Consider the following 27096-nt stretch of genomic DNA (forward strand, 5'->3'; position numbering starts at 1 on the left):
ATGCATGACTTCACAGGATTTACGACAGAGCCAATCAAAGAAATCGTAAAAGAGATTGTGGAAATGGCAAAAAGGGTGAGAGATACATTGTTCCAAGATATGGGTCTTGGAGAAGTTCAGGGGCTAATAAATGCCACACCAAAAAAATTCACAGAAGTGGGCTTGATGGAGATGCATGCTTCTGAAACTGTGCCAGACGATGAGGAAGAAGATATAGAAGAAGCAGTGCCAGAAAACAAATTGACATTAGATAATCTGGCAGAAGGGTTTTGATTATTCAAGACTTCTTTTGACTTCTTTTATATGGACCTTACTATGATAGAGGCTCTGAAACTAAGGCAAACAGTGGAAGAAGGATTTGTACCACATAGAAACATTTTTAGAGAGATAAGAAAACGTCAGCTAGAAATTATGATGTATTTTCACAGAGTTACAGAGTGTGCCTGCCTTTCCTGCCTCCCTTCCCACCTTCTCCACACCTTTGGCCTCTGTGGTTCCTGAGGCAGCAAGACCAATGCCTCCTCTTCCTCCTCCTCCTCAGCCTACTCAGTGTGAAGACAACGAGGATGAAGACCTTTATGATGATCCATTTCTATTTAATGAGTAGGAAATAATCATCCTGCCGTACAGTTAATAAACTTATCTGCTGTGTGTGTGAGTGTATTCCTGTAAAAATCTTATAACTGTACAGCAAGAACTGTATGAGACATTTTTGTGTCATCATTATCATCACCACCTAGGTATTCCTTGTGTAGAACAATGTGTGTATTGAAGTGGATAGCCTATCTTGGCATAGGCATAGGTGAGTGATATTTAATATAAAATTAATAATGTGTTCATTTTCTTACGTTTTATAACTTTGCTTTCAAAGAATTACATTACGGTAGAGTATGCCTCTTTCTCTCATAATTGGAGAAACTCCATATCAGCTTATCATCATGGGTCAAGTGGGTTTTTTTTAAATTGTAACAATGTTCCCAATACTGTATTATAAATATTACTGTAATACTGTATGCCATAAAATTTTATAATGATTTATTCATTTGTGTATAGGCTGGGCTACTATGAAGTAATTGTGTCAATTACACTAGGCTATCATAAAGAAATTATATTGCTCCTGCTTCTTTATCAATGCATGTATCATTATACCTGTAAATAAATGTGAATTTTTTTCACATTATGTTTTTATTTTTGATGTCTAGTGTTAGTACTGTGTATAATATCTATACTGTTTCGTATCATATCAGATAATATTGCTATAGGTACTGATAGACCTCATCTTGTAGATAGACCACACAAACTTACAGTATGGATAAATATAGTACAGTACTGTAAATATAGTTAATCTTCCTTATGATTTTCTTAATAACATTTTCTCTCTTCTAGTTTATTGTAAGACTACAGTATATAATATATGTAACATGCAAAATATGTGTTAATCTACTATTTACATTATTGGTAAGGATTCCAGTTAAGAGTAGGCTAAAATTTTGAAGTTTATTGGTATTAATTAAGAGGTACAAACTATTACATATAAAATAAGCTATAAGCATATATTGTACAACACAGGGAATATAGTCAATATTTTATAATAACTATAAATGGAGCATAACCTTTAAAAATGGTGAATCACTATTATTGTACCCTTGTAACTTATGTAATATCATACAGCTACTATACTTCAATTAAAAAAAAAAAGATGATGGGGGAGGGGCGAGGGCTGCCCGAGAAACATCAGTCTGTGGGAAAGACATCGGGGAAGGTTTTTAAGTGCCTTTTTGTTTTTGTAAAAAAGGAAAATTTGGAAAGACTGAAAGAATACATTTTATACGTGGATTTTTACAAATAAAGATGTCTATTATAATGGAAAAAAAATTTTTAAAAAAACCTCAACATGACATTGAAGCAATGAGATAGAGCAAAATGCTTAGAGGAAAATTCTCAGCATTAAAACCAAATAAAAATGAATGACAAATGCTCAATTCAAGAGTCAGAGAAAAATAATAAAGTTCACAGAAATAAAATATAAGAAATAATAAAATAAAGGGATACATTATTGAGGTAGAAAACAGAAAAACAATAGAAGAAATAAATAATACAAATATCCTTTCTTGAAGAGGGGAGAAAAAACATATAGATAATATAACTTAAAATTACAAAATATAAATAACAAACAAAATCAGAAAGGATAAAATTATTGTTCAAAATTATGGAAAGTAAAAACAAAACAACAAAAATATAAAAAGCTACTGTGATCAAATCTTTTCAACTAAATTTTAAGTCCTAGATAAAATAGAAAAATTTTAAAAACACGGGTTATAAAAATTTGACTTCAATTAGAGACAGAAAAACTAGAGAACAACGACAATAAATAGAATAAAGAAACCCCTCTCCTCCCCCACCAATAAAAAAGCCAAAATAAAGTGTACGGCTCAGATGTTTGCTCAAGGAATTCCTAAAAAACTTTTAAAGATCAGTGTTGTCAGAGTAAACTATTTCAGAACATAGAAACATAAAGAAAAATATCTACAATGTCTTTATGAAACAAGCATACCATTGATTTAAAAACCAGAAAAATCACACCCAGGAAAGAAAACTATATACTAATCTCACTTTTAAATATCAATACAAAAATATTAGTAAGAAGAATTTGATATTACATCTGAAAATGGCACAGCGTTATTCCAGTGTTTCAAGAGTGTTCAACATTATAAAATCTAGTCATGTAGTTCATCATATTAAAATATCTACAAAAGAAAAAAAAACTCCATCCTCTCCGTAGATGCCATGGGGTTATTTGACAAAATTCAACCCTCACACATGCTAAACAGCACTTGATAAAATAAATATCTTAACCCAATATTTAGCCTCTTTCTTATGAGGAAACACTTGTTCTTTACCATTAAAATTAAGAACAAGTCAGGGAAAAATCCTAACTTCAGCCAATGAAAACAGACTAGGAAAAGCAATTAAAGGCATAAGAATTAGAGGGAAAAAGTTAAAAGTGCCTCTATTTGTATAGAATATATTATACATATGTATATGATAATTTCTTGAAGGAATCAAGGAAAGCCTATTCTGAAAACTCATTGAATTTTAAAAAGTAGCTGGCTCAGAAAACAACATACAAAAATCATTAGCCTTCAAGTACACAAAGAAAAAAACAGAATAACCTAATTACTACAACAACAAAAAAGAACAAAAATGAAAATATCTAGGTTAAAATGAGAAGTGTAAATCCATATGAGATAAATTTTGAAACGATTCTGAATAAAACATAAATCCAAACACATGCTGTGTTCTTACTTAGGAAGGATCGGCATGATAATATATTATTAATCCTGAAGTTAATTTGTAAATTCAATACAATGCCTCAAATAGTGGGCATTATTACTATTAGATCATTATAATATGCAGCATTAATAAAGCATGATGATTATATCCTGATAATCCTATGGAGTTAGGGATTTATTTTTAAGTGAAAAATTTAGGTGGAAAAATGTGTCTCAATATGGCACTGTTTATTTGAGAAGTTAGAGGTAAGTACAAATATACGCATGTTTTGTCAAATCACAGTTTCAAATGAACACATAAACCATATTTTTAAGTGCTATATGTATGGGGAGAAAATGAGTAGAGAGAAGAGAAATCGAATCTAGTTTATATTCCTTTCTATAGATTTAATTTTGGAATCATGTAAGTATCAATATTTTAGATTACTATACAACAGAGTGTAATAAACAGATCTTAAACATTTAAGGAAAAATAAAACCAATAATTTCAACCTTATATTGAGTATAAAGTATTATCATACTGAAAATATTTTTTTTTCTCCAAGTGATTTCTAAATACAGTAATTTGTCTCCATAGTCCAAGGACTGGAAAAAAGAAATCTTCATCTAATAATATGATATAGTAATCATTTATTTGGCAGTAAGGTTGGCACATTTTCCCTGAGACTGTAAAATTTAATTATGGGTTAAAATAAATAAATATTTAGTTTCATTAAGAGGTAAAGTGAGAACTGAACTCATAACATATGCTATTTTTAAAATGTATTTTCTAGCTCTGTCCACTGAAAAATCCTAGAACCTTCCACAGACTACACAGATCATGCCAAAAGGACTCAAGAACCAACTTAAAGATGCGGAAACTGTATAACAAAGGCATGCATTGAGCGCCAGTTAGGATAGTAACTAATACGTATAAAATTTGTTTAAATTCATCAGTTCATAACAATTTTGAAAATAAAAATCTTCCTCAGTAAATTTGGAGAATAATAGGGAATCAATTCATCATTTTTAGAAAATTTTTAAATAAAGGGAAAAACTGAGGCAATTTGTCCTGCCTTTCCTACATATACGATAGGAAAAGATTTGTTGGCAATAGGAAAGTTGTGTTACCCCCCGAAGCAGACTTATTCTTTCCCATTCCAAAGGGCACCATTTATTTTGGTTATCCCCATTCCTGTGCCACTGTTGTATGTTAGGAGCCTGGAGGAAAGAAACTGATCATTTTAAAGTTCAAATATCTTCAGACCAAAAGGAGTCTTATATGGACTAATATATGTCACTCAGCAATCCTGGGCTGTGAGCTGGAAGGGGCTGAGGTTGTGTCCCTTGGGGTGGGGTTGATTGTACCCTGTAGAGAGGAATCAAAGGAGCAAGTGGAATTCTTGATGTCCAGAATGGTGGACAGTGCCCGTGACAGTCAGTGCTCCCTAAATTCTCCATTCTTTCCCCTGCACTTTCCAATCTATTTTCTGTTAGGTTGGGATGCTGAGAGTCTACCTGAAAAATGGACCACAAGCAGATGTGATGGGTGTCACTTCAGAGAGATGGCAATTGTAAGCTGGTATTATGCGTCTCCTTCAATCTTCTCTTCCCTTGACGTAAGAGCATGGAGGCAAGTGTTCCAGATGACAGGTGAGAGTAAAATAGCTCAAACTTGACCATGTATGACATCATGTGAGTGAGAATTAAAGGTTTATTTACTTAACATACTGAAATTAATTTTTAAAAAATTTCATGGCACTAACTAATACGTCTTACTGTGAATAATCCAGTGACTTTTAGTAACACAATTAATTGTTAAGCTTACAGCTACCTCACATAAAAATTGGGATAGTGATTGTACTTAATTCATGCAGCTGTTTTAAGGTTAAATAAATAAGTCTATTAATGAGCTTATCCTAGGACCTGGAAAAAATTAAGGAACGAGTTAGTGTTAGCTATTTTTATTTTTATGATTATTACTACTACTATTATGATTATTATTATTATCTTTTTATTTCCTTAGCTAATTACAGGTAAGGGTATAATATAAATTGCACACGTTAAAAAGTGTATATGAATGAGCGCTATATTCAGTAAGATAAAATAATAGGGGAGAATTTGGGGTTTGAGGTGAATTGAAAATAATTGACAGAGATAAATTATAATTTGATAGAAAGGTGAATAAGGATAAACTAAAGAAAATTTCCAATATCGTACAGAGTCCAGATGAAGTTAAAAAATTAATTTCATACGCCAAAACTTTGAACTCCCTTCACTAGTACTGATCTACTTGGGGACAAAAGAAAAGCATGCAAATAATATGGTTTCCTGGGCTGAGGAATGAGGAAAGCATACTGGAAGGTTAATAAAGCACAGAGAAAAAGATTGGTTCTGGGTCCAAGATGAACAGAGACTCAGCTGAAATCCAAAGCAGGTAGTGTGCTAGGGGCAGTAGGTTATTTTATTTACTATTTTTTATACTCCAGAAATATTTATCTTTCCGTAGGATGTGAATTATTTCCTTCAGTTAAAAAAAATGTTAATACACCACAAATTAAAACAAAACTAAACTAATTTTTTTTTTCTTCTTAAAATCTATGTCCTTCTGCCATGAGTGTTGTGGATTGAGAAATAATTGTCAGAAAATAGCAGGGCTTTACTACAAACTTCCCTAAAATTGAGAGTGGGACAGAAAGCTGTACACAGAACAACTGCTCTTCAGTATGACAGTGGGCTATGGAGCTCTTTTGACTTGGATAAAACAAGTAGATTCATTATGGGATATTTATTCAAAGGGGACGGTTCCAAGGGAATACCATATGCAATATGGGGAACATTACAGAAGACTCAGAGAAAATCAAAACGTGACTGAATATGCTGATGTTTTTAGTAAATGATGACTCAGTTAGCTATAAAACATTTGAACTAAGATATCCATTTACACATTAGACATGTTCATTAGATTAAATGGTAAAATAGGGTCCTAATGCTGTATCAAACGGCACAGTATCTGAAACATAGTAGGCACACAATCTTTGAGATATTTTGTGATTTGAAGCCAACTTTGAAGGTGGAATTTTCCATGTATCTGGGCAAAATAATTTTGCTCTTTCCAAAGACTCAAAATTCAATTACACCATACAGATTTTTAAAAGTCACACTTGCTGTGCTAAAGGAATAGAGAGGTGGATAGTATTAAGAATGACAACCATTAAAAGTGCACATGCCAGACAGAGAAAGACAAATACTATATGATATCACTTATATAGGGAATATAAAAAATATAACAAACTAGTGAATATAACAAAAAAGAAGCAGACTCACAAATATAGAAAACAAACTAGTCATGACCAGGGAAGGGGGAGGGGCAATATAGGGGTGGGAGAGTGGGGGGCACCATCTACTGGGTGTAACACAGGCTCAAGGACATATTGCACAATACAGGGAATGTAGACAATATTTTGTAATAACTGTAAATAAAAAGTAACTTTTAAATGGTACAAAAAATTTTCTAAAAATTTTTTAATCTAAAAGAAAAAAAAGTGCCTATGAATGGGGAAACCCCGTTACCTGTGTTTGCTCGTCAGGACTTTTATTTTCCCATAGGAATATGCCTTATGTAATCCATCAATCAGGAGAATCAATGGTGTGACTAGCAATTCTGGCCATACGGAGATAATCAAGCCCTCAAAGATCCTGTTAGAATAAATAAAGCCTGAAAAATGGGTTTGTTAGCACAGCAATCAAATTTCAAAACTGCCTGCCTGCAGGAGACAATGTGTCACTGATGAGGAGAAGAAAAGAGAAAACGTTGGCTAGGGAAGGTGTACTAACTCTTAGAAGGTAGAGCAGATCTTCAGGGTCTTTGGGAGACACCTTCAAGAGAAGGGTCTGTGTAAACACCCAGCCTCACTGTTCAATGCCTTAGCTATGCCTCTAGCTGAAATGCCAGGACTAAGGATCCTGTTGCCATTAGTAGAGTGTTCTTACCTCTTCTGGGCCGTACATTGGGCACCTATCTTGCATCTGTTCTCCTACTGTTCTTACTTGTTGCACCCTCATGAAGGAGACTGCAATTTCAGATATAGAACTTCCCAGCCTCTCTTATATCTAGGATGGGGACTTGCAACCAAAGGCTGGACAATGGGACTTGAGGGAATTATCTTTCCTTATTAAAAACAATAGTCACTCTTTGCCTATCTGTCCTTGGACATTTCTGTGAAAGAATGTATTGCCTGAGGCAGCTGCAACCAGTAGAGCAGACAAGCAGCACACTGAAGATGGAGAAGGGAAAGGGTGCGGGGAGACTGGAATTTGATTTCCTTCTTGATCTGTTAAATGGCTTTTAGAAGCACCCAACTTTAGCTCTCTTGTGATGTGGTCAGTAAGGTTTCTTGTCATTTAAGCCAGTGCTTCTCAAACTTTACAGAGTGTGCAAATCACTTGGGGATATTGTTAACATTTGGATTCTGATTCAGGAAGGCCGGGGTGGTGCCTGAGAGTCTGTATTTCTAACAGACACTCAGGTGATGTCCAAGCTGCTTATATATCGAGTCACCAGTATTTAGGCAAATTTTAAGCTTGTATTCAGTTACTTGAAGCCACATGCATACTAAATGGCAACACTGAATAGAGAGGGACTTGAAAGTTGAATCCAATCTAATGATTTGCATGACAAACCTTAGGGATTCACCAGCTAAAAAATGCATAGATAGGATTATGGCATGTGAGAGCTTTGAGGTCATCATGGTCTGTATTTAAATCCTGGTTCTGTCGTTTACACACTGTGCAACCCTATTGGAAAATTATGTAACCTCTGTGAATCTTGGTTTCTTCAGAGAACAGTGCCATCTGTCTCACATGTTTGGTTTGAAGATTAGTTGAGATTATGTAATGAAAAGCTTAGGTCTTGAATAGATGTGAGTTTTCTATGATGTTACTGGCGGTATGGAATTCTGTATTGTCAAGCTTCACTCATGCCAAAGATTGCTTAGTTAAATTGGTGCTAAGTCTGATAGAAATATACAGATTGTGGCAATCAGCACAGAGACTTTCCTTGTAACCAAGCTGCTGTATCAAAATCCCGTGACTCCTGTATCAGGCTATGTTAAACTTAATTGGAATTTTAAAAAATATAAAAAGTAATCAAAATTGTACTTTTATATGACTTGTTTCTTCTTTAAAACCTGTCTGCACTGTCTTTGATGAAAGAGAAAATTTTTAAATTCACAAACTCTCTGCCCCAGAATTGCTGGAATATTGTCAAATGAAATGAAAATATTGTTAGCAGATCTGATCAGTGGTAAGCAAAATCTATTGCCTGTAGCGATAGGAAGGTGGAAGATAATGCATTTTTCTTAAGTCAGATTGCAAATAGGATGGTGGACACCAGCTATGACTCTAAATGTTGCAAAGTGCTTTCTGGATTTGCGGTGTTTCATGACCAGATGAGGTCTTCATGTTTCCATGTTTATAAGCCTGGGTGCTTTGATCAACATAATGTTTTGAATACCTCCTGGAGTGATTTTGGAATGTCCTAGGCCTAATGCCAGAGCAAGGGAATTTACTTACAACTTCTCAGGTATATAGTTATGATCTTCTGAGCAAGGGTCTCCATGGATAGGAACAACCTTACATATCTCCAACAGAAAAAGAAAACATGTTTTAATATTACATACATCCTCTTGACATTAGGGAATCCATGTGACTTCAAACATGGCAACAGTTGTGCACTGGACTATCATTTACCTTTTAGTATTTTTGCTATCAAATTATTCTCAAAAATATCTGTAACTATATGTTTAAAAATTCAGAATCCATTCTCAGTTGAGGTGAATGTGGGTTAAAACTTTCCTCATTTCAGGAGTACTGTAGAGCGGAATGGGTTTCTAAGTTGGCTGGAGCTGGGTTTTGGGCTATTTACTCATTAATTATGTAAATCTGACAAGTTACATACTTATCTGAGACTCAATTTCTTTATCTGTAAAGTGGGAATCATAACAGCTATTTCAGGGGATGTTGAAAAGATTCAATTTGATAATCAATATAAAGCACTTACTACACGCTTGGCACTTAGTAAAGATGCAATAACTTTTTGGTAGAAACAGCTTCAAACCTGAAAGGAAACCACTTCTTTATTCTCATTTTATTTCTTCATCCTATAATACTCACAATGATAAGCTCTTGTGGGGAGAAAGGGTTTCCTCAGAAAGTAAAACCTGAGATAACAGTTGGTGCACGGGTAACTTATTTTGGGAAGTGATTCTAGGAAATAGGACTGAGAAGCCTGAAACGGGGAAGAGGGACACAGAAGGACACGCAGATGTGACAGCTGAGTTTCATGGGGTCTTCCAAGAACCACGTATAATAGAATGTCTGAGGGGAGAAAAACGGGAACATATAGTCACTTGCTCCTGTTTTCCATTAATTGGGTTTCAATGGGGGCATTAACATTGTCATATAGGTCTGTAGTATATAAGTGGTGAGACTGTTGGTTCTAAGTAGAGAGACAACATTAGCAGCAGAGAATTCCCAGAAGAGAAAGTGACAGAGAGCTCAGCTGAGGTGTCACAGTTTATTTACGCAATGCTTGTTGCTGTAGGATGTGCAGGTGATCAAACCACATGAGGAAGGACACAAACGGTATTTCACACATGGTTCTTTATAGCAGCCATGTGTCCTCAGTGACCCTTGAGATTTGAAAGTAATTCAGTCCCAGGTACCTCTGTTTCAAAGCCCACCCTTTGAGGACAATGGCTTAAGTAATTCTCTTTATAGTAAAGACCAAAGTTTCTCACCTTGTTCTAGTAGGTCTACAGCTGGTATCTACAAGACCCTCAATGGTGATTTCTATGCTAAATATCCAATCAAAAAGGACACATTTTCCAGGTGAGCTGAGATTCATGTTTTGAAGTGAGTCCTCTGCCCTAAGTTCTGTCAGGAAACTCAACAATACAGTCTCCTTAGTCCCAAGTGTTGACTTAGAGACCTCAGTGGAGGCAATTAAAGTGAAAAACTGCTTTCCCCTTATAAAATAGTTTCAAAATATTATGTGGTTATCTCTGTGGATGATTTAATATTGCTTACCTTTTTTTATTATGGAATTTTTAGTTTGAGTCTTTTTTTTTTAACTTTAAGGGGGAAATAACACTTGGAAAGCTTCCTCCTGGAAATAACACTTGCAAAGTTCTAGGAAACTCTTAGAATGTATAAACACATGAAATTATGAAATTGTGAGGTTATGACCAAATGCAAATGTATTAAGGACAAAATCCAGCTACATGATTCCTTTAGTAACTGGTGTCTGTGTGTTTTGGTGAGCACCCCCCTTATCCAAAATAGCCCAATTATTAAAACTCAGATAATCACAGAGATAAAAATTTTCCACCTTCCTACTAATCAGTAGTTTTCATTTAATATCTATTTAGCCTTAAAGGTGAAAGTGGGTTCCAGACGAATGTCTTTCACGTTAGAAGCTGTATTAAATTAACTGAAAAATAAACATTGATAATAATAATAAAACAAGAGAAATGATGAACAGTAAAAGGTAAATACTTTTAAAATGTTACTCAAATAGACAATCAATAAAACCACATCTTTCAGACAACATAATAATTATTTGCATCATAAAAAACTCTAGTTGTTGAAATTTAAAATATTGATTAAAAAGCTTCAATTGGACTTCAGCCTAAAAAGAAATTTCCATCTTAATAAAATAGGCAAAACTTTCCTTTTAAATGTGACACTTATTTTTTTAAAAAAACGTGTTTACTATTCTTGAAAAAGACCTGAAATGAGCTTTTTTTTTCAGAAAAGAGCTTTTCCCATTTTAAATTGAATCCAACAGAGCAGTGAAGATGCAATTCCAATGAATCCGGAAGAAAAGCAGAATACCCAAAAAACGATTTATGTGTTTCCAAAAACCCTGATTTTGGGGTTGATACTTTCACAAAACAAGAGGGTTACTGAGCAATTCCATGACATTTTAAAGTTTCCTCCTGGTGTTCTGATGTCATGACAATCCAGCCTGTCCTAAGGAATTTTTAAAACCACAAAAACACAGTCCGCTGCCTAGCTTTATCTGAACTTCTGAGTTTGACTTTTGGACATCTCTTCTGGAAGGTACCTCAAGTGAAGTGAGAAGATATTCTTTGACTTTAGTCACCAAAGTTAATATTCTCATGACCTAAATTGACTTCATACAGTCAAGTTTATTCTACACTCTCAGTTACTCACTACTGCAAGTCAACACAGCACAGAAATTAAGGCATTTTGTGCCTTAAATAGTAAACACTGCTGTTCGTGAACTTTTTGGCCAAGGAATAAAAAGTATTTCATTTCTAAATCTCACCAGAGGGATTTAAATTAAATAGTAACAGATGAATTGGACAGGCACGGAATACTAAATAGGAACTAGCAAATGAAATAATCCAGCTCTTTGCTTTTACCATGAAAATGAGAATTGATTCTTCATTGAGAGAAGTAAAAGGACTCAGTGTTTTAAAAAAGCTTTCTCCACCAAAAGAGCAAAATAGCACTCAGTGGCATTGCAGTGTTAACAAAATTTCTTTATCAGAAACTATAATTTAATATTTAAGTACCTAATTTACATGTGACAAGGTATCATATTCAAAAAATTAAATTGCAACTAGAAAACTATTAACCACTAAAAACAATACCAAACACAACCCAAACATTTATAGGAAAACAATAGCTAGAATTTGAATTGGAAAAAAAAGTTTCATCATATTTGGCTCATTAAACAAAGCATCCATTACAGACTGTAAAAGAGCGTTTCTTCTAATTCATCAAAAGTTTATCCTTTGTAGCATGAATACATGTAAAGATAGATTTATTGACTTCATATGCACACGTGTGTATACATATTGTGAGACATACCTCATGTGTTGATTTAAAGATATCTTATCTACTGATAACTGGTTGAACTTTGGAAGGTGCTGAAACCCATATTTCTACATGACCTGTGACCCATTTAAAAATGTCTTTTTATAAACAGAAATTACATAAAATACTCTGGTTTTTATTAACTGAATCTTTTCTTAAGCATAATAATAGACAATGAAGGAATTGCACTTATTTTAAAGGTACAGTAAAGTGTTAGATTGCAGCTCAGACATCAAAGATCAGGGATTGTAGTACTGATAAGTTGTGCATTATATGCAAAGATGATGGTGGCCATTGAAATTAAAATAAGAGCAACTAATTACAGAACCAATAGGGGGATAACAGAAGAAAACATGCACTACTCCTACTTTAATGCAAAACTAATTTCTCCCAGGAAACCAACCCTTTGACCTTTCTTACACAAAGAAACAGGTTCTGCACCCTTGGTAACACAGTAGACATGGACTTCTGTATTCAAATTCTAGTTCATTGTCTCTGAGTGTGCTGTTCCAGTGTCATCTCCTTAAGCTGCCCTTGAAATTCTGGAGCATCTACAATATTACAGTCTCTTGGTTAGGTTTCATTGAGCCTCAATATCCCCTTCAGTTCTATATAAATAGGGTCCTTTATTCATCTTCTTCTGGTTCCTGTGGTAATATGGGTATTTCTTCCTTTAAACAATCACTGAAGAATCTGAGGACTGTGCTGTAGAGATGATATTTGCTCTTCTCAGATACGTCATGGCCTTCATCTGGGTAGACCTAAGATATTGAAGGAAAGGAGATTTAAAGTTATCAAAGCAAGTCTTCTTCCTCAGAACTCATTACTTTAGCCCCACGGCAATGGAACTTCGGAAAATAATATATGACCGAAATCTCATGTAATTCAACTCTGAGTTGTTCATGCTAAACTTTCCTTTTTTATTATAATCATATCAAAATCAACATTTGAGACAAAATACAATTTTATGCATTTATATTAGGATTTGTTGGCCAGAAAGTTAGAGCTTTCTATGTTCACATTGAACAAGGTGGCATTGACATCACCTTAACTAAATTTTAGATAGTTTTGTAAGTTCTTTCTCTGCCCCTTTGAAATGTATGTAAATCTTCTTTCAGACTCTTGCCAGTTTTACAACCCAGGAAATTTCTTTCTCAAGGACTTGGAAACCATCTCTTTGAAATGTAAACATTGAAAGAGAGACAGGACCCCTATCTCCCAGTCTCCAAGTTGTAAAACTACTTCCTGTCATAAAGATAAAAGAAATGTTTCTTAAGGCTGATTACCAAACACAGAAGGCAATGAGTCCCTCCACTGGGGCTCTTAAAAATGCTCCAGCCCCTTGTTTTAACAAAGTTGAGTTTAATCTTTCTCCCCTATTGCAGTAGTCTTGGATAAAGTTTTCCTTGTCTGTTTAATCTTGTGCAATGCAATTTTTACTTTGACAATGTCCTTCCAATATAAACGACATTAGTGAGTTTTCTAAAATATAAATGAAAATACTGTCATGTCAATTCCTGAGTGTAAAGTTTTTAGATGGTGCCTCATTTCCCTCTGAGTAAAGCCTCACAATCCTTTACACTGTCAGTGCCATGACCCTCCATCTGCTTATCTCTACATCTTCATCTTTCATCATTCTAACCCTGGTTCCTGTGTTTTAAATATACTGAACCACTCTTAGTTCTTCCAAATGCTGAGGAATTAAAACAATTTTTTTCCCTTCCATGACTCCTCCTTCAGATTGAAAGTTCCTTGATGTGTAAAGTTATGTCCTGTTGACCCATTTAGCATAGAGACCCCTGTAAAGTAAATCCTTGATAAATATTTACTAAATATGGTTGAATGCAGAGATGTAAATGACGTAATGATGTTTTGCCCTCTCCTTTTTTTCTCATGTTATTTACTCAAAACTATTTTCCCCCACCTTTTATGATGAGTGATGGAAACTGACAAAAAGACAAAGGAACTAGAAGGAAAATAACAATTATTATTTTAAAATAATTCATTATCAGTGATAGGAATAAAAGTCAGAGAAGAAAAAACCATTTTTGAAAGAGTTTATGCAATTCACATATAAAACATAAGGTGATCCACATTCTCATTGTAATTAGGAAATAAGAACACAATTTGGTAGCTGAAAAAAACAGTAAAAATGAAAGGGTGGGAGATGGAGTCATATAGAAGCTGTGTTCTGTATCTTACAACTAAAAAACCACGGTAGAAAAACATATTTTTCTGAAAAAGTAGCTTACCTGCATAGTATAATTCACTCCAGCTTTTATTAGGTGTTTGATTAATTCTGCTGAATGCTGGAAATGAACTTTTGCTGCAAGAAATTAAATTATGATATTTGAAGGAGATACATTTTTCAGGATCAGAACATTTTTATATCATTTTTTCAAAGAGATTATGTATTTATCTTCCAAAATTATCAGCAAATCGGATAACTCAACCAATTAGACTTTTAATGCCCCCGTTTAGTTTTAGGAAGGGGACAAATGGCAAATGTCAACAGGCTTTGCACTAGAAACTAAACAGGAAAAAGAATAATAACTGGAAAATCCATTTATGGATTTTTACTTTACATCCACTGCACATTTAAAAGACTGATACCTAGCTTTACCTGGAAAGCCAGTAGACACAATGGTAATAAAATTTTGAGCTTCACATTATAAAAAAATAAATTAAAACAGCAGTTACGACTAAGTCTCTACTTTACAGAATGGTGATTAGATTTATTTTATTGCATATCATTTATTATTTGTAATTATTCACGTATTTTATACCATTATAACAATTTTAACACAGTGAATGCCTGTCTGAATAGTAATAGCAAACCAGCCTTCTATTCCTTTCTGAGGATTACTAGGGCCACTCTCAGACACTGGCATTCTGCCTTATATTAAATTAGAAAAGAATACCTCATGTTGAGAAAATAGCATACACATCTCATTACTCAAGGGCTAAATATTTAATGTGGACCATACTGGTTTCTCCTCTTTCCTTCTAGCTTCCTTCTCCCTGAACCTCAGTTCCAAAACTCTGAAATAAGCAGCACAGCAGCCTGGGTGTGGGTAGTAGCATTGTCCTTAACTAGCTATGAAGACTTGGACAAATCACTTAAATTTTTGTGTGTAGCACTTAGCTCATATGCTGCCTTGGCAATACATTCCTATATTGTGTATCTTCAATTTCTGTAAATAACTTTTAAGCTCACATTTTTTGACTGTCTTCGTAAAACTAGGGCAGCCTTATCAATATTTTAAGCTTCTTCATTGCTCTAATGCTATGGTACTGATTAATCCTGCTACAGAGCAGACTTAAAAGACTCCAAATAACCATTTATATCTTTTTAAAAGTCTACCTATAATCTTTTCCAACATTCTCTTATTGTACTTAATGGGAAAATTACCATGCCATTTCTAAATAACTGTGCAAATTGCTCTGTAAATGTAAGCTACTAGAAATGTTAATAAATAGGGCAATGACTGAGATAAAATGATCCTTTATATACCTCATTTGTTTATTGCAGAAAACAAATTGAAAAGGACTCCATCATTCAGCTGCATGGATACAGCTGAAAAGATAAATGCATAAATGGATTTTCCAGTTATTATTTTTTTTTCTGTTCAGTTTCTAGTGCAAAGCCTATTGACATTTGCCATTTGTCCCCTTCCTAAAACTAAATGGGGGCATTAAAAGTCTAATTGGTTGAGTTATCCAATTTGCTGATAATTTTGGGAGATAATAATAATGGTAGTATTATAGTATTATTGACTGAGAACCTATAATCTACCAGTTCCACGTGGAAGGTGTGTGTGGTGTATGTGAGTACATTTGTGTGTGTGGTGTGTGTGAGTACATTTGTGTGTGTGTGTGTGTGTGGTGTATGTGAGTACATTTGTGTGTGTGGTGTGTGTGAGTACATTTGTGTGTGTGTGTATGTGTGTGTGCAAACACACAGGTGTATTTTCTTTGAAGTGACGAGTGCTGAAGGTCTGCTTACATTTTATCAGGTAGGTGAAGTCCCAGGCCCATGACTGGATGAGTCAGGGAACAACATAATTTACCTTAATAATTACAACATATTAACAGAAACAACTGAATAATGTTAATATATTACAGTGTGATGGCTAAATGTAAAATAATTTAACCTTGAATATAATTTATTCCCATAATTGAAGCTTTAGAGCCAAGTGAATAAGAGCTTCAATGCCTATTTCAAATCACCTTTCTAGCAAATCAATAGCTGTGTGATTTTCGGCAAGATACATAAATTCCATAATACTCATTTTCCCAATTTGTCAAATAACAAGAGAAGTAGTACCTACTGCACAGTATTTTTGTGAAAAACAGATACTATGATATTAAAAGCTTTTAGCACATTTCCTAACATACAGTCATTACTTAATAATCACTATTTGTTATTACTATCAATGTATATGTAAGTTCTTAATACCTTAGAACAAAATTCTAATGTCCTTCAAAACGTTTATGTTCTCTTACATCATGTTTCATCTACAACAGGTATGGTATCATCTAAGTCTTTTTTAAAAAATTTATAATAGTTTTAGATTTTCAGAAAAGTTGCAAAGATAGTACAGAGAGCTCCTGTATATCCCTTACACAGCTTTCCCTACTGTTAACGTCTTACATTATTATGGTACATTTAGAAACATTTAGACATAGTGTTTCCTTAACCCCTTCTGGTCTATGATGATTTCTCAAACTTTCTTTGCTTTTGATGACTTTGGCAGTTCTGAGGAGTACTGGTCAGGAATTTGGTAAGATGTTCCTCATTTGGGTTTGTCTGGAGTTATGCGTATTTGGGACAAGACCGTATAGAGATAGAATGCCGTTCTCATGAAGCCACATCAAGGTTACATACTATCTACATGACTTGTCACTGTCAATGCTGACCTTGATCACCTGGCTGAGGTGAAGTTTGTCAAGTTTCTCTGCCATGAAAGTTACTCTCTCTCCCCCATTCCATACTGTACTCTTTTGAAGCAAATCACTAAGTGCAACACACTGTGAAGGGGGAAGGGAGGAGAACTAAGCTTTGCCTCCTTGAGTTGGGGCACGTATATAAATGGTTTGGAAATCTACCTAAGGGAGATTTGTCTCTTCTCCCTCATTTACCTATTTATTCAAATATATACTATATGTATATATATATGTATGGTATATATCAATATTGATCTAAGCTCTAATTTAACTGTGACCTGACATGCCTCAAAGTTAAGTTTGAGTGACAGCTGGTATTATCTTTGATATAAGGCCTTTTTAGTGATATTCTATGTAAAATGGGATAAAAATACTGAGGCAGGGCAGAGTGGACTGACAAAAACAAGTTTAAGATTTAGGAAATATTGCTTCAAGGCTTTGCTTCTCTTTGCTCACTTGCCAGGTAGCCTTGGATAAATCTGTTTCCTCCTTGAAATTGACTTTTCTCATCTGTGAGTGGGGCTATAAATACTCAGCCCTCTGTTGTAAGATTTCACATAAAATAATAAAAAAAATTCTTTGAGTACCAAACACTTCATGTGAATATAAAATATTATTTATTACTAGTATTATCAATCACATTCATCTCCAATGTTTAAAATAATAAAAAATGAGAGGTGATATGAAAGTGCTTTTTTGGTTTTTGTTTTAAGTGGTAAATCTCATCAGAATATCATCTCAGTGCTGGCACCCATTTGCTATGCTGCTGTTTTCCAGGTTAGTTTCCATTCGAGGTATGCTGAATAACACTGTCCTAGTAGTGACTAACCACATGTGGTTATTTACATTTAAATTAATTACAATTAAATAAAATTTAAAAATTCAGTTCCTCAGTCATACTAAACATGTCAAGTGCTTGAGAGCCACATGTGGCCAGTGGCTACTGGGTTCAACAGCACAGAGATGACATTTCCATCATCCCAGAGAGTTTTACTGGGCAGTGCAGCCACTGAGGTTCATTGCCTCCTGTCCTCTTAGTCCTGACGTCCTTCTTCCCACTTCCTACCAGGTATCAGATTCTTTGTGCCCCTCTCCTCTGCTCTCCTCCCCAAGAGGGTTACAGGGCCTCCTGTAAGCAAGTCCTTGGATGTACCCCTTTGTTCCAAGGTCAGACCACATCAATCAGTAGCAGCAAGTATAATACTTACTGTCAGCAGTCCCATGAATTATTAATATATTTTCTTCTTTTAAGCCATGAATATTATGTAGCACACTGGAAGCCTATAAAAACAAAAACACAAAAATCTGTATATAAAGATTTACCTATATTTGCATTTTGACTGGGTTTTTAGAACAAAAATACTCCTCTTTCTTCATTGGTTTTAAATTAGTTACCTGGTATGTGCTTTCTTCTTTAGATGGCACACCAAGATATCTTTCAGAGAAAGCTGAGGCTGTGACCCAAGAAAACAGAAATTTAAGGGTAAACTAAAAATCATTTGACTAGCGTATTTCATTATTTAGTTTCTACATTTCACATTTAATTGTCATGCTCCACTAAAATTGATTGAATCAGAGAGGCGATAAAGAGCTGAAAACATCTCTGATAACACATGATAAATGAACTCAACTGAGCTTCTCCACATGGGGACTTCCTTGTCTACGAATCAATACATTATATTAGGTCAGAATGTAGGAAGTACTCACCATACAACTTCAAGTCTATAATGGGTGCAATCACTGATCCACATTTAAAAAGGTTTTCATCTGATTTTAATATCATTGATGCAATATAGCCACCATACCCCTGACAAAAAAAAAAAAAAAGAAAGTTTTCATATATATATTCCTAGAGATTTTTTTTAGCTTTTGGTCACTGTTTGGTAATACACATATCAGAATGTCTCATAATGTCCCAGACTGGAGCAAAGAATATACTAACATCACTATGTACAGATGAAAATTTTGGAAAGAGGTATTTAAATTTTTATATAATAAGCTATTTTAATAACTTTAGGTAAAATATAAAATTAATTATATATCATCAAGTGTCAAATATTTGCTCTTTGATTTGATATCTGGGAATAGCTCCAAACAATTTGAAATTAGGGAAATACAGAACTGATTAAATCATACCATTTTAGGCACTATATAGTTAATAAAACAGTATATTCATTTAATAAAACATTTAATAATAATGATGATTATTAAGAATTAAGAAAGAGGAATTAAAGATTTAAAATATATCTTCACAAGTATAGATTCTGCTTTCAATTCCACACAACTAAAAACTTGAAAGAAACGGTATAAGATAAATACTTTTGCTAGTTGGATTATTTTTAAATTTAATTGGATTATTTTTAATCCAATGAGTTGTATTATTTTTAAATTTAATTTTTAAATATCCTCTTGAAATGCTTTTGAACAAACTTAATTATAACTTCTTAAAAAAATAAATCAAGGTGTCCAGTTTTCTTTTGTAGACCACGATCTGACTAGAAAATTTCCAAAGGAGATTTTAATAACTACAGTAATGCTAGGCTAAGGGAATGACCTACTGAGTTGTCTGTTCACTTTAGATGTTAATTCTTGCTGTGTTCTTGGCATTGTTTTTCATTTTGCCAGACAATGGAGTATCCTGGTAGGTATTAAAAAAATATTAATACCCAGGCCTTAGCACAGAAATTCTGATGCAATTGGCTCTACTTTTGAAAGATTTCCAGATGATTCTAGTGTGGTCCGGTGCTATAGGAACCTGTTATTTTCTCTAAACTCTTGAGATGAGTAGTAAAGAATTTCATTTATGCTTATTTGGAGCATCGTTTAAAAATTGGTACTAGAAAGTCCAAAATGCAATCAGATGTTACTGAAGTGGCTGACAGAACATATGTGAAGGGTAGCAGAATACATCACCCCAAAGTATGCCACTTGGCATATTGATTATTTTGAGATATAGGCACTGGAAAAAACAGCAAACGCAGAGAGAAGCTTTCTCTGAACTCCCCTTATCTTCCTAAAGGCAGATCCTCCAAAAAGAAATCAATTGTTCTAGATCCCCTCCCTGGAAGTTTCATCAGCCAGGGAAGATTGCCTCTTGTCACAGGAAAGGAGACTAGAAGTTGACACCACAGCCAGAGAGACTATATGACAAACTACACCTCCCATCTATTCTTCTAGAGCCCCATTTGTCTTTCCTAACAATAATTTACTCTCTCTTAAAATGCCTGTATCCCCTCTTCCCTTTCCCTGTTGAAAGCGAGCAGAACTCCGTGGGGCTCCTGTACACAGAAGCTTTTCTGCTCCCCGTTTCTTGTTTGTGGGAAACAGACTCCAGCCTCTATGAACTTTCCTGAGTCCCAAAGGGCAGATTCGAACAGTTGCTAATCAGGGAAGGGAGGGGATGCAGAGACAAGGGAGGAGCAGGCAACAAACAATAGTGCAGCCTTGGGGCAGGGTCTTGGTTCTGCCTCAAAGGATACACATAACTATATCTTTGAGCTCTTTACAGTACTAAAATCCCCAACAAATGGAAGATGTCAGCATTCTTCATTCCAGATTAAAGGAACCAGAGAAGCTCTTCAAAAGACCACCTAAGGCCAGATTAAAGTAACCACAGAAACTCAACAGACCACCTGAGACCAGATTAAAGGAATGCAGCCCCTGCACACACTCTAATCCTTATCAGCAACCCTGCCCTTGAACCATTGCTATAAAACTCCTCATGAAATCCTTCTGGGTTGAGACACACAGTTTTGAGGGGCAGTGGTCTGCTGCACCCCCCTTTGCCTGACAAAGCAATGAAGATATTCTTTTCTACTTCACCCAAAACTATGTCTCTGAGATTGGATTCAGCACAGGTGCACAGAGGCCAAGTTTTCAGAATCACTATTAAGATGGTATTTAAGCCTGATTTCTAAGCCACCTCACAGAGTTACTCATTTTCCCCAGAGTATCTCCCATGTATACGTGAGGTGTACATGTCAACAAACTTCTGTTCATTTTTCTCTTGTTAATCTGTCTTTTATTATAAGGGAATCTCAGCCAAGAACTCAGAAGGGTAGAGGGAAATTATTTTTCCTCCCCTATATATGTCAATTTTGTACAATATTTAGCTAGTACGCAGATATTTATGCAAAGCTTCTGCAACAATTAGAAACTGAGAGAAATAAAATTATCCCTTATAGAAGTAAGCTCCCCCAGAGTACCTTTGCTTAGTCTCTTTGAGAGGGACGAAAATAGCCTTAAATCAGCAAAATTAATACCAAAAAAAGTAATAGGCTTAAATGTCTTAACATATCTAAAGAAAGAAGTGGAAGGGAGGAAAAATAATTTCCTTTTATCTTTCTGAGTTCTTGGCTGAGATGTCTTCCAATAAAAGACAGATTAACGAGAGAAAAACAAATAGTTTATTTACGTGTATACCTCACCTGTACATGGAGATTAGCAGGGAAACTAAGTAACTCCCTAGATGGCCCAAGTCACCACCTTAAATACCATCTTCAACTAAAGACAGAAGAAAGATGTTGGGGGAAAGTCAGTTATGGGAAGTTACCAGGAAAAGAACTGTAAACAAGGGTAAGGTTTGTTATGTAGATTTAAGTTAGTGCCTTCTCCATTGATAAAAGTTTCTTATGATTTAGAGTCATTCTTCCCTTCCTGGTAAAGAGAGGGAGACACAAATAGAGGTTTTCTTTATAAATGTAAATGTCCCTTGCAAAAGGGTAACTTCTACTCTGTTTTTAAAGCTTCTCCTGTTTATGCTGTGCCTCCTGTTTATGCTGTTTCTTAAAACAATCAGCTCAAAATAATCCTTATGCCAAAGAGGCATATTCTGGGATGGCATGTTCTGCTCCCCTTCAGAAGTACGAAGGTGTGGGATGAGTCATGCAAAGCAAGTAAATAAACAGCTATTATAGAGCAAAAGTGTAGAGAGACTTTGAAAATTCTGTCCCTACAAGGAGCCTTTCCAGTATATCGTTTCTAGTTCTCTGTCATGGAGATTGAGACCATGGTGTTGTAGCCAAGAGGTTTCAAATATTTCCCAAGGGGCAACAGTATTCTCATAGTGAAAAATGTATCTTAGTTGATAACTTTTCTGGTTCTAATACCACAACAACCAAACAATCTTTCAACTGATAACAATTCTGTTATTTACATAACTTAACTACTGAGAGACTAGCTAAATATTACTATCCTGAGAATAACTGTATATCATATTTAAATAATATAAATTAATAAATTGGTATAATGTTTTTTTACCTTAGTTTCACATGATTCTCAGAGTCATTATCTCCAGGAACTAAGGAGAATGGTGTCTTCCAAAGGAGGGGCAGAGTCCAGAACAATACTTGAAAGTTCTTTTAAATTATTTGGGAATCTTGTTAAAAATGCCTATTCTAATCCAGTAGATCTGGGATAGGGCCCAAGATTTTGCATTTTTAACCAACTCCCAGGAGACATTTATACTGCTGGTCCATATTTTGAATAGAAAGTTCTTATTGTGTAATAATGTAATAAAGATTCCCAACATATATCTTCCTAGCTTTAGCCAGCATTCCCTTGACCAGTGGAACTTTAAAAATTATGTATCAATGCCCTCAAAAACAACTGAATCAATATGTGGAGAATGGGCCGTGGAGCTCTCCATGTGATTCTAAGTGAAAGAAGGGTTGTAAATAGCTGTTGCATAAGACATTGTATTTTACTGTTTTAAAAAAAAAATTCAGGATTTGGGATTAATGAAGGTAAATACTCTTTAAATGATAGTAAAAATTTTTGAATAAAATTCTCTCTATAGCATTTAAAAATCTTACTCAAAATACTGCTTTAAACCGATTTAGTTAATAAATTCTATTTTTAAAAGAAAATCAACACTGGCAGGAATTAAAATAAATTTTAATTGCTTTCCTTCTTCTTTATCATTTCACATTTATTCACTGAATGCAAGAATAAATAATGAAAAAGTTCTTGGAAAAATAATATTCCACAAGGATATTGGAATCAGATATAAGAAATCAGATATAAATTCTAGTAGACATCAAATGGTGATTTTAACTTCCAAAGCAACTCATATCTATCAGGAAGATACCAAAAACTGGGGTTCATCATACTGACTCTTGTCAATGAGAGGACAATATTGACTATTGTCAATATTGTCAATATTGACATTGATATATGTCAATATATTGATATATTGATACATATTGATATATATATCAATATTGACATATATCAATATTGTCAATATATTGACATTGATATATGTCAATAATAGTCAATAGTTGGTATAGGCTGCTATGTTTCAGTTGTGTTGTCATTTTATTGGTTTCTCAGTGATCAGACTGTTCCATTCATTACAATTGTTATGCCACGTCCATTTGCAAAGCATTTTAGCATTACTTATAAAATTTTAACAAATTTATCTAGATTTTTAAAAGTTTATTCCATGGACCTAAAATATAGATAATTTTATTTCTTTAAAAAAATAAATTTTACCTGTGGTGTAAGAAACTGAATCCAATAGATAGAAGGACTATAAAAGCAGGGGGTGAAATCTGTAATACCGTTTTACTAAGGACTTACGTTTTCATGGGCCCCAGGTTTTGAGATAATTAAGTGACTTTTTGAGCAAGTTTTCAAGAGTTCATGATTGCAGTCAAAAAGGTATACTGACAGAACTGAAAGAAAAAAACATTTCTCCTACAGCCTTTGACTTGTATGATTCTTTCTGAACCACATCAGTGGTAATACACAGTGAATTAATTTGAAGTAAAAATACTGTAAATATGTTATGAATAACAAAATTTATTGTTGCATTAATTTCTCTTTCTGATCTTTCATTGTCAGTGTATAGTAATGCAAGAGATTTCTGTGCATTAATTTTGTATCCTACAACTTTACCAAATTCATTGATTAGCTCTAGTAGTTTTCTGGTGGCATCTTTAGGATAATCTATGTATAGTATCATGTCATCTGCAAACAGTGACAGTTTTACTTTTTCATTTCCAATTTGTATTCCTTTTATTTCTTTTTCTTCTCTGATTGCCATGGCTAGGACTTCCAAAACTATGTTGAATAATAGTGGCAAGAGTGGACATCCTTGTCTTGTTCCTGATCTTAGAGGAAATGCTTTCAGTTTTTCACCATTGAGAATGATGTTTGCTGTGGGTTTGTCATATATGGCCTTTATTATATTGAGTTAGGTTCCCTCTATGCCCACTTTCTGGAGAGTTTTTATCATAAATAGGTGTTGAATTTCATCAAAAGCTTTTTCTGCATTTACTGAGATGATCATATGATTTCTATTCTTCAATTTGTTAATATGGTGTGTCACACTGATGATTTCAGTATATTGAAGAATCCTTGCAACCCTGGGATAAATCCCACTTGATCATGGTGCATGATCCTTTCAATGTGTTGTTGGGTTCTGCTTGCTAGTATTTTGTTCAGGATTTTTGCATCTATATTCATCAGTGATATTGGCCTGTAATTTTCTTTTTTTGTAGTATCTTTGTCTGGTTTTGGTATCAGGGTGATGGTGGCCTCATAGAATGAGTTTGGGAGTGTTCCTTCCTCTGCAATTTTTTGGAAGAGTTTGAGAAGGATGGGTGTTAGCTCTTCTCTAAATGTTTGATAGAATTCACCTGTGAAGCCATCTGGTTCTGGACTTTTGTTTGTTGGAAGATTTTTAATCACAGTTTCAATTTCATTACTTGTGATTGGTCTATTCATGTTCTCTATTTCTTCCTGGTTCAGTCTTGGAAGGTTATACCTTTCTAAACATTTGTCCATTTCTTCCAGGTTGTCCATTTTATTGGCATAGAGTTGCTTGTAAGTAGTCTCTTGTGATGCTTTGTATTTCTTCAGTGTCCATTGTAACTTCTCCTTTTTCATTTCTAATTTTATTGATTTGAGTCCTCTCCCTCTTTTTCTTGATGAGTCTGGCTAAAGGTTTATAAGTTTTGTTTATCTTCTCAAAGAACCAGCTTTTAGTTTTATTGATCTTTGCTATTGTTTTCTTTGTTTCTATTTCATTTATTTCTGCTCTGATCTTTATGATTTATTTCCTTCTACTAACTTTGGGTTTTGTTTGTTCTTCTTTCTCTAGTTCCTTTAGGTGTAAGGTTAGATTGCTTATTTGAGATTTTTCTTGTTTCTTGAGGTAGGTTTGTATTGCTATAAACTTCCCTCTTAGAACTGCTTTTTCTGTATCCCATAGGTTTTGGATCACCATGTTTTTGTTGTCATTTGTCTCTAGGTATTTTTTTATTTTCCCTGATTTCTTCAGTGATCTCTTGGTTATTTAGTAACGTATTGTTTAGCCTCCATCTGTTTGCGTTTTTTTACGTTTTTTTCCTGTAATTGATTTCTAATCTCATAGCATTGTGGTCAGAAAAGATGCTTGATATCATTTCAATTTTCTTAAATTTACCGAGGCTTGATTTGTGACCCAAGATGTGATCTATCCTGGAGAATGTTCACTTGAGAAGAAAGTGTAATCTGCTGTTTTCCAGTGGAACGTCCTATAAATATCAATTAAATATATCTGGTCTATTGTGTCATTTAAAGCTTGTGTTTCTTTATTAATTTTCTGTCTGGATGATCTGTCCATTGGTGTAAGTGAGGTGTTAAAGTCCCCCACTATTATTGTGTTACTGTCGATTTCCTCTTTTAGAGCTGTTAGCAGTTACCTTATGAATTGAGGTGCTCCTATGTTGGGTGTGTATATATTTATAATTGTTATATCTTCTTCTTGGATTGATCCCTTGATCATTATGTAGTGTCCCTCCTTGTCTCTTGTAACATTCTTTATTTTAACCTCTATTTTATCTGATATGAGTATTGCTACTCCAGCTTTCTTTTGATTTCCATTTGCATGGAATATCTTTTTCTATCCCCTCACTTTCAGTCTGTATGTGTCCCTAGGTCTGAAGTGGGTCTCTTGTAGACAGCATATCTATGGGTCTTGTTTTTGTATCCATTCAGTGAGCCTGTGTCTGGTTGGAGCATTTAATCCATTCACATATAAGGTGATTATCGATATGTATGTTCCTATTATAATTTTCTTAATTGTTTTGGGGTTTTTTTTAAGGTCCTTTTCTTTTCTTGTGTTTCCCACTTAGAGAAGTTCCTTTAGCATTTGTTGTAGAGCTGGTTTGGTGGTGTTGTTTTCTCTTAGCTTTTGCTTATCTGTAAAGGTTTTAATTTCTCCATCGAATCCTTGCTGGGTAGAGTAATCTTGGTTGTAGGTTCTTCCCTTTCATCACTATAAATATATCATGCCCCTCCCTTCTGGTTTTTCGAGTTTCTGCTGAGAAATCAGCTGTTAACCTTATCGGAGTTCCCTTGTATGCTATTTGTCGTTTTTCTCTTGTTGCTTTTAATAATTTTTCTTTGTCTTTAATTTTTGTCAGTTTGATTACTATGTGTCGCGGCCTGTTTCTCCTTGGGTTTATCCTGCTCTGAGACTCTCTGCACTTCCTGGACTTGGGTGGCTATTTCCTTTCCCATGTTCCCTATACTCTCTTCAAATATTTTCTCAGGTCCTTTCTCTCTCTCTTCTCCTTCTGGGACCCCTAAAATGTGAATGTTGGTGTGTTTAATGTTGCCCCAGAGGTCTCTGAGGCTTTCCTCCTTTCTTTTCATTCTTTTATCTTTAATCTGTTCCGTGGCAGTGAATTCCACCATTCTGTCTTCCAGGTTACTTATCCTTTCTTCTGCCTCAGTTTTTCTGCTATTGATTCCTTCTAGTGTATTTTTCATTTCAGTTATTGTATTATTCATCTCTATTTGTTTGTTCTTTAATTCTTCTAGGTGTTTGTTAAACATTTCTTGCATCTTCTCGATCTTTGCCTCCATTCTTTTTCCGAGGTCCTGGATCATCTTCACTATCATTCTTCTGAATTCTTTTTCTGGAAGGTTGCCTATCTCCTCTTCATATATTTGTTTTTCTGGGGTTTTATCTTGTTCC

The 27096-nt window shown here is 34.4% G+C and overlaps 1 protein-coding gene across 1 annotated transcript in view; it reads right to left on the bottom strand.

The window, feature by feature from the left end:
* Positions 1–12805: 12805 nt before the first annotated feature.
* Positions 12806–27096, bottom strand: part of DPP10 (dipeptidyl peptidase like 10) — a 685728-nt gene continuing 671437 nt past the window's right edge. The window contains exons 22-26 of the mRNA XM_061199257.1: positions 18834–18933; positions 18522–18580; positions 18335–18407; positions 14432–14505; positions 12806–12940 (exon numbers count right to left, since the gene is read on the bottom strand). Coding sequence (XP_061055240.1) covers positions 12806–12940; positions 14432–14505; positions 18335–18407; positions 18522–18580; positions 18834–18933 — 441 coding nt within the window. The remainder of the gene's footprint in view (positions 12941–14431; positions 14506–18334; positions 18408–18521; positions 18581–18833; positions 18934–27096) is intronic.

The sequence above is a fragment of the Eubalaena glacialis genome, chromosome 1 (assembly GCF_028564815.1).
Source record: "Eubalaena glacialis isolate mEubGla1 chromosome 1, mEubGla1.1.hap2.+ XY, whole genome shotgun sequence".
NCBI lineage: Eukaryota > Metazoa > Chordata > Mammalia > Artiodactyla > Balaenidae > Eubalaena > Eubalaena glacialis.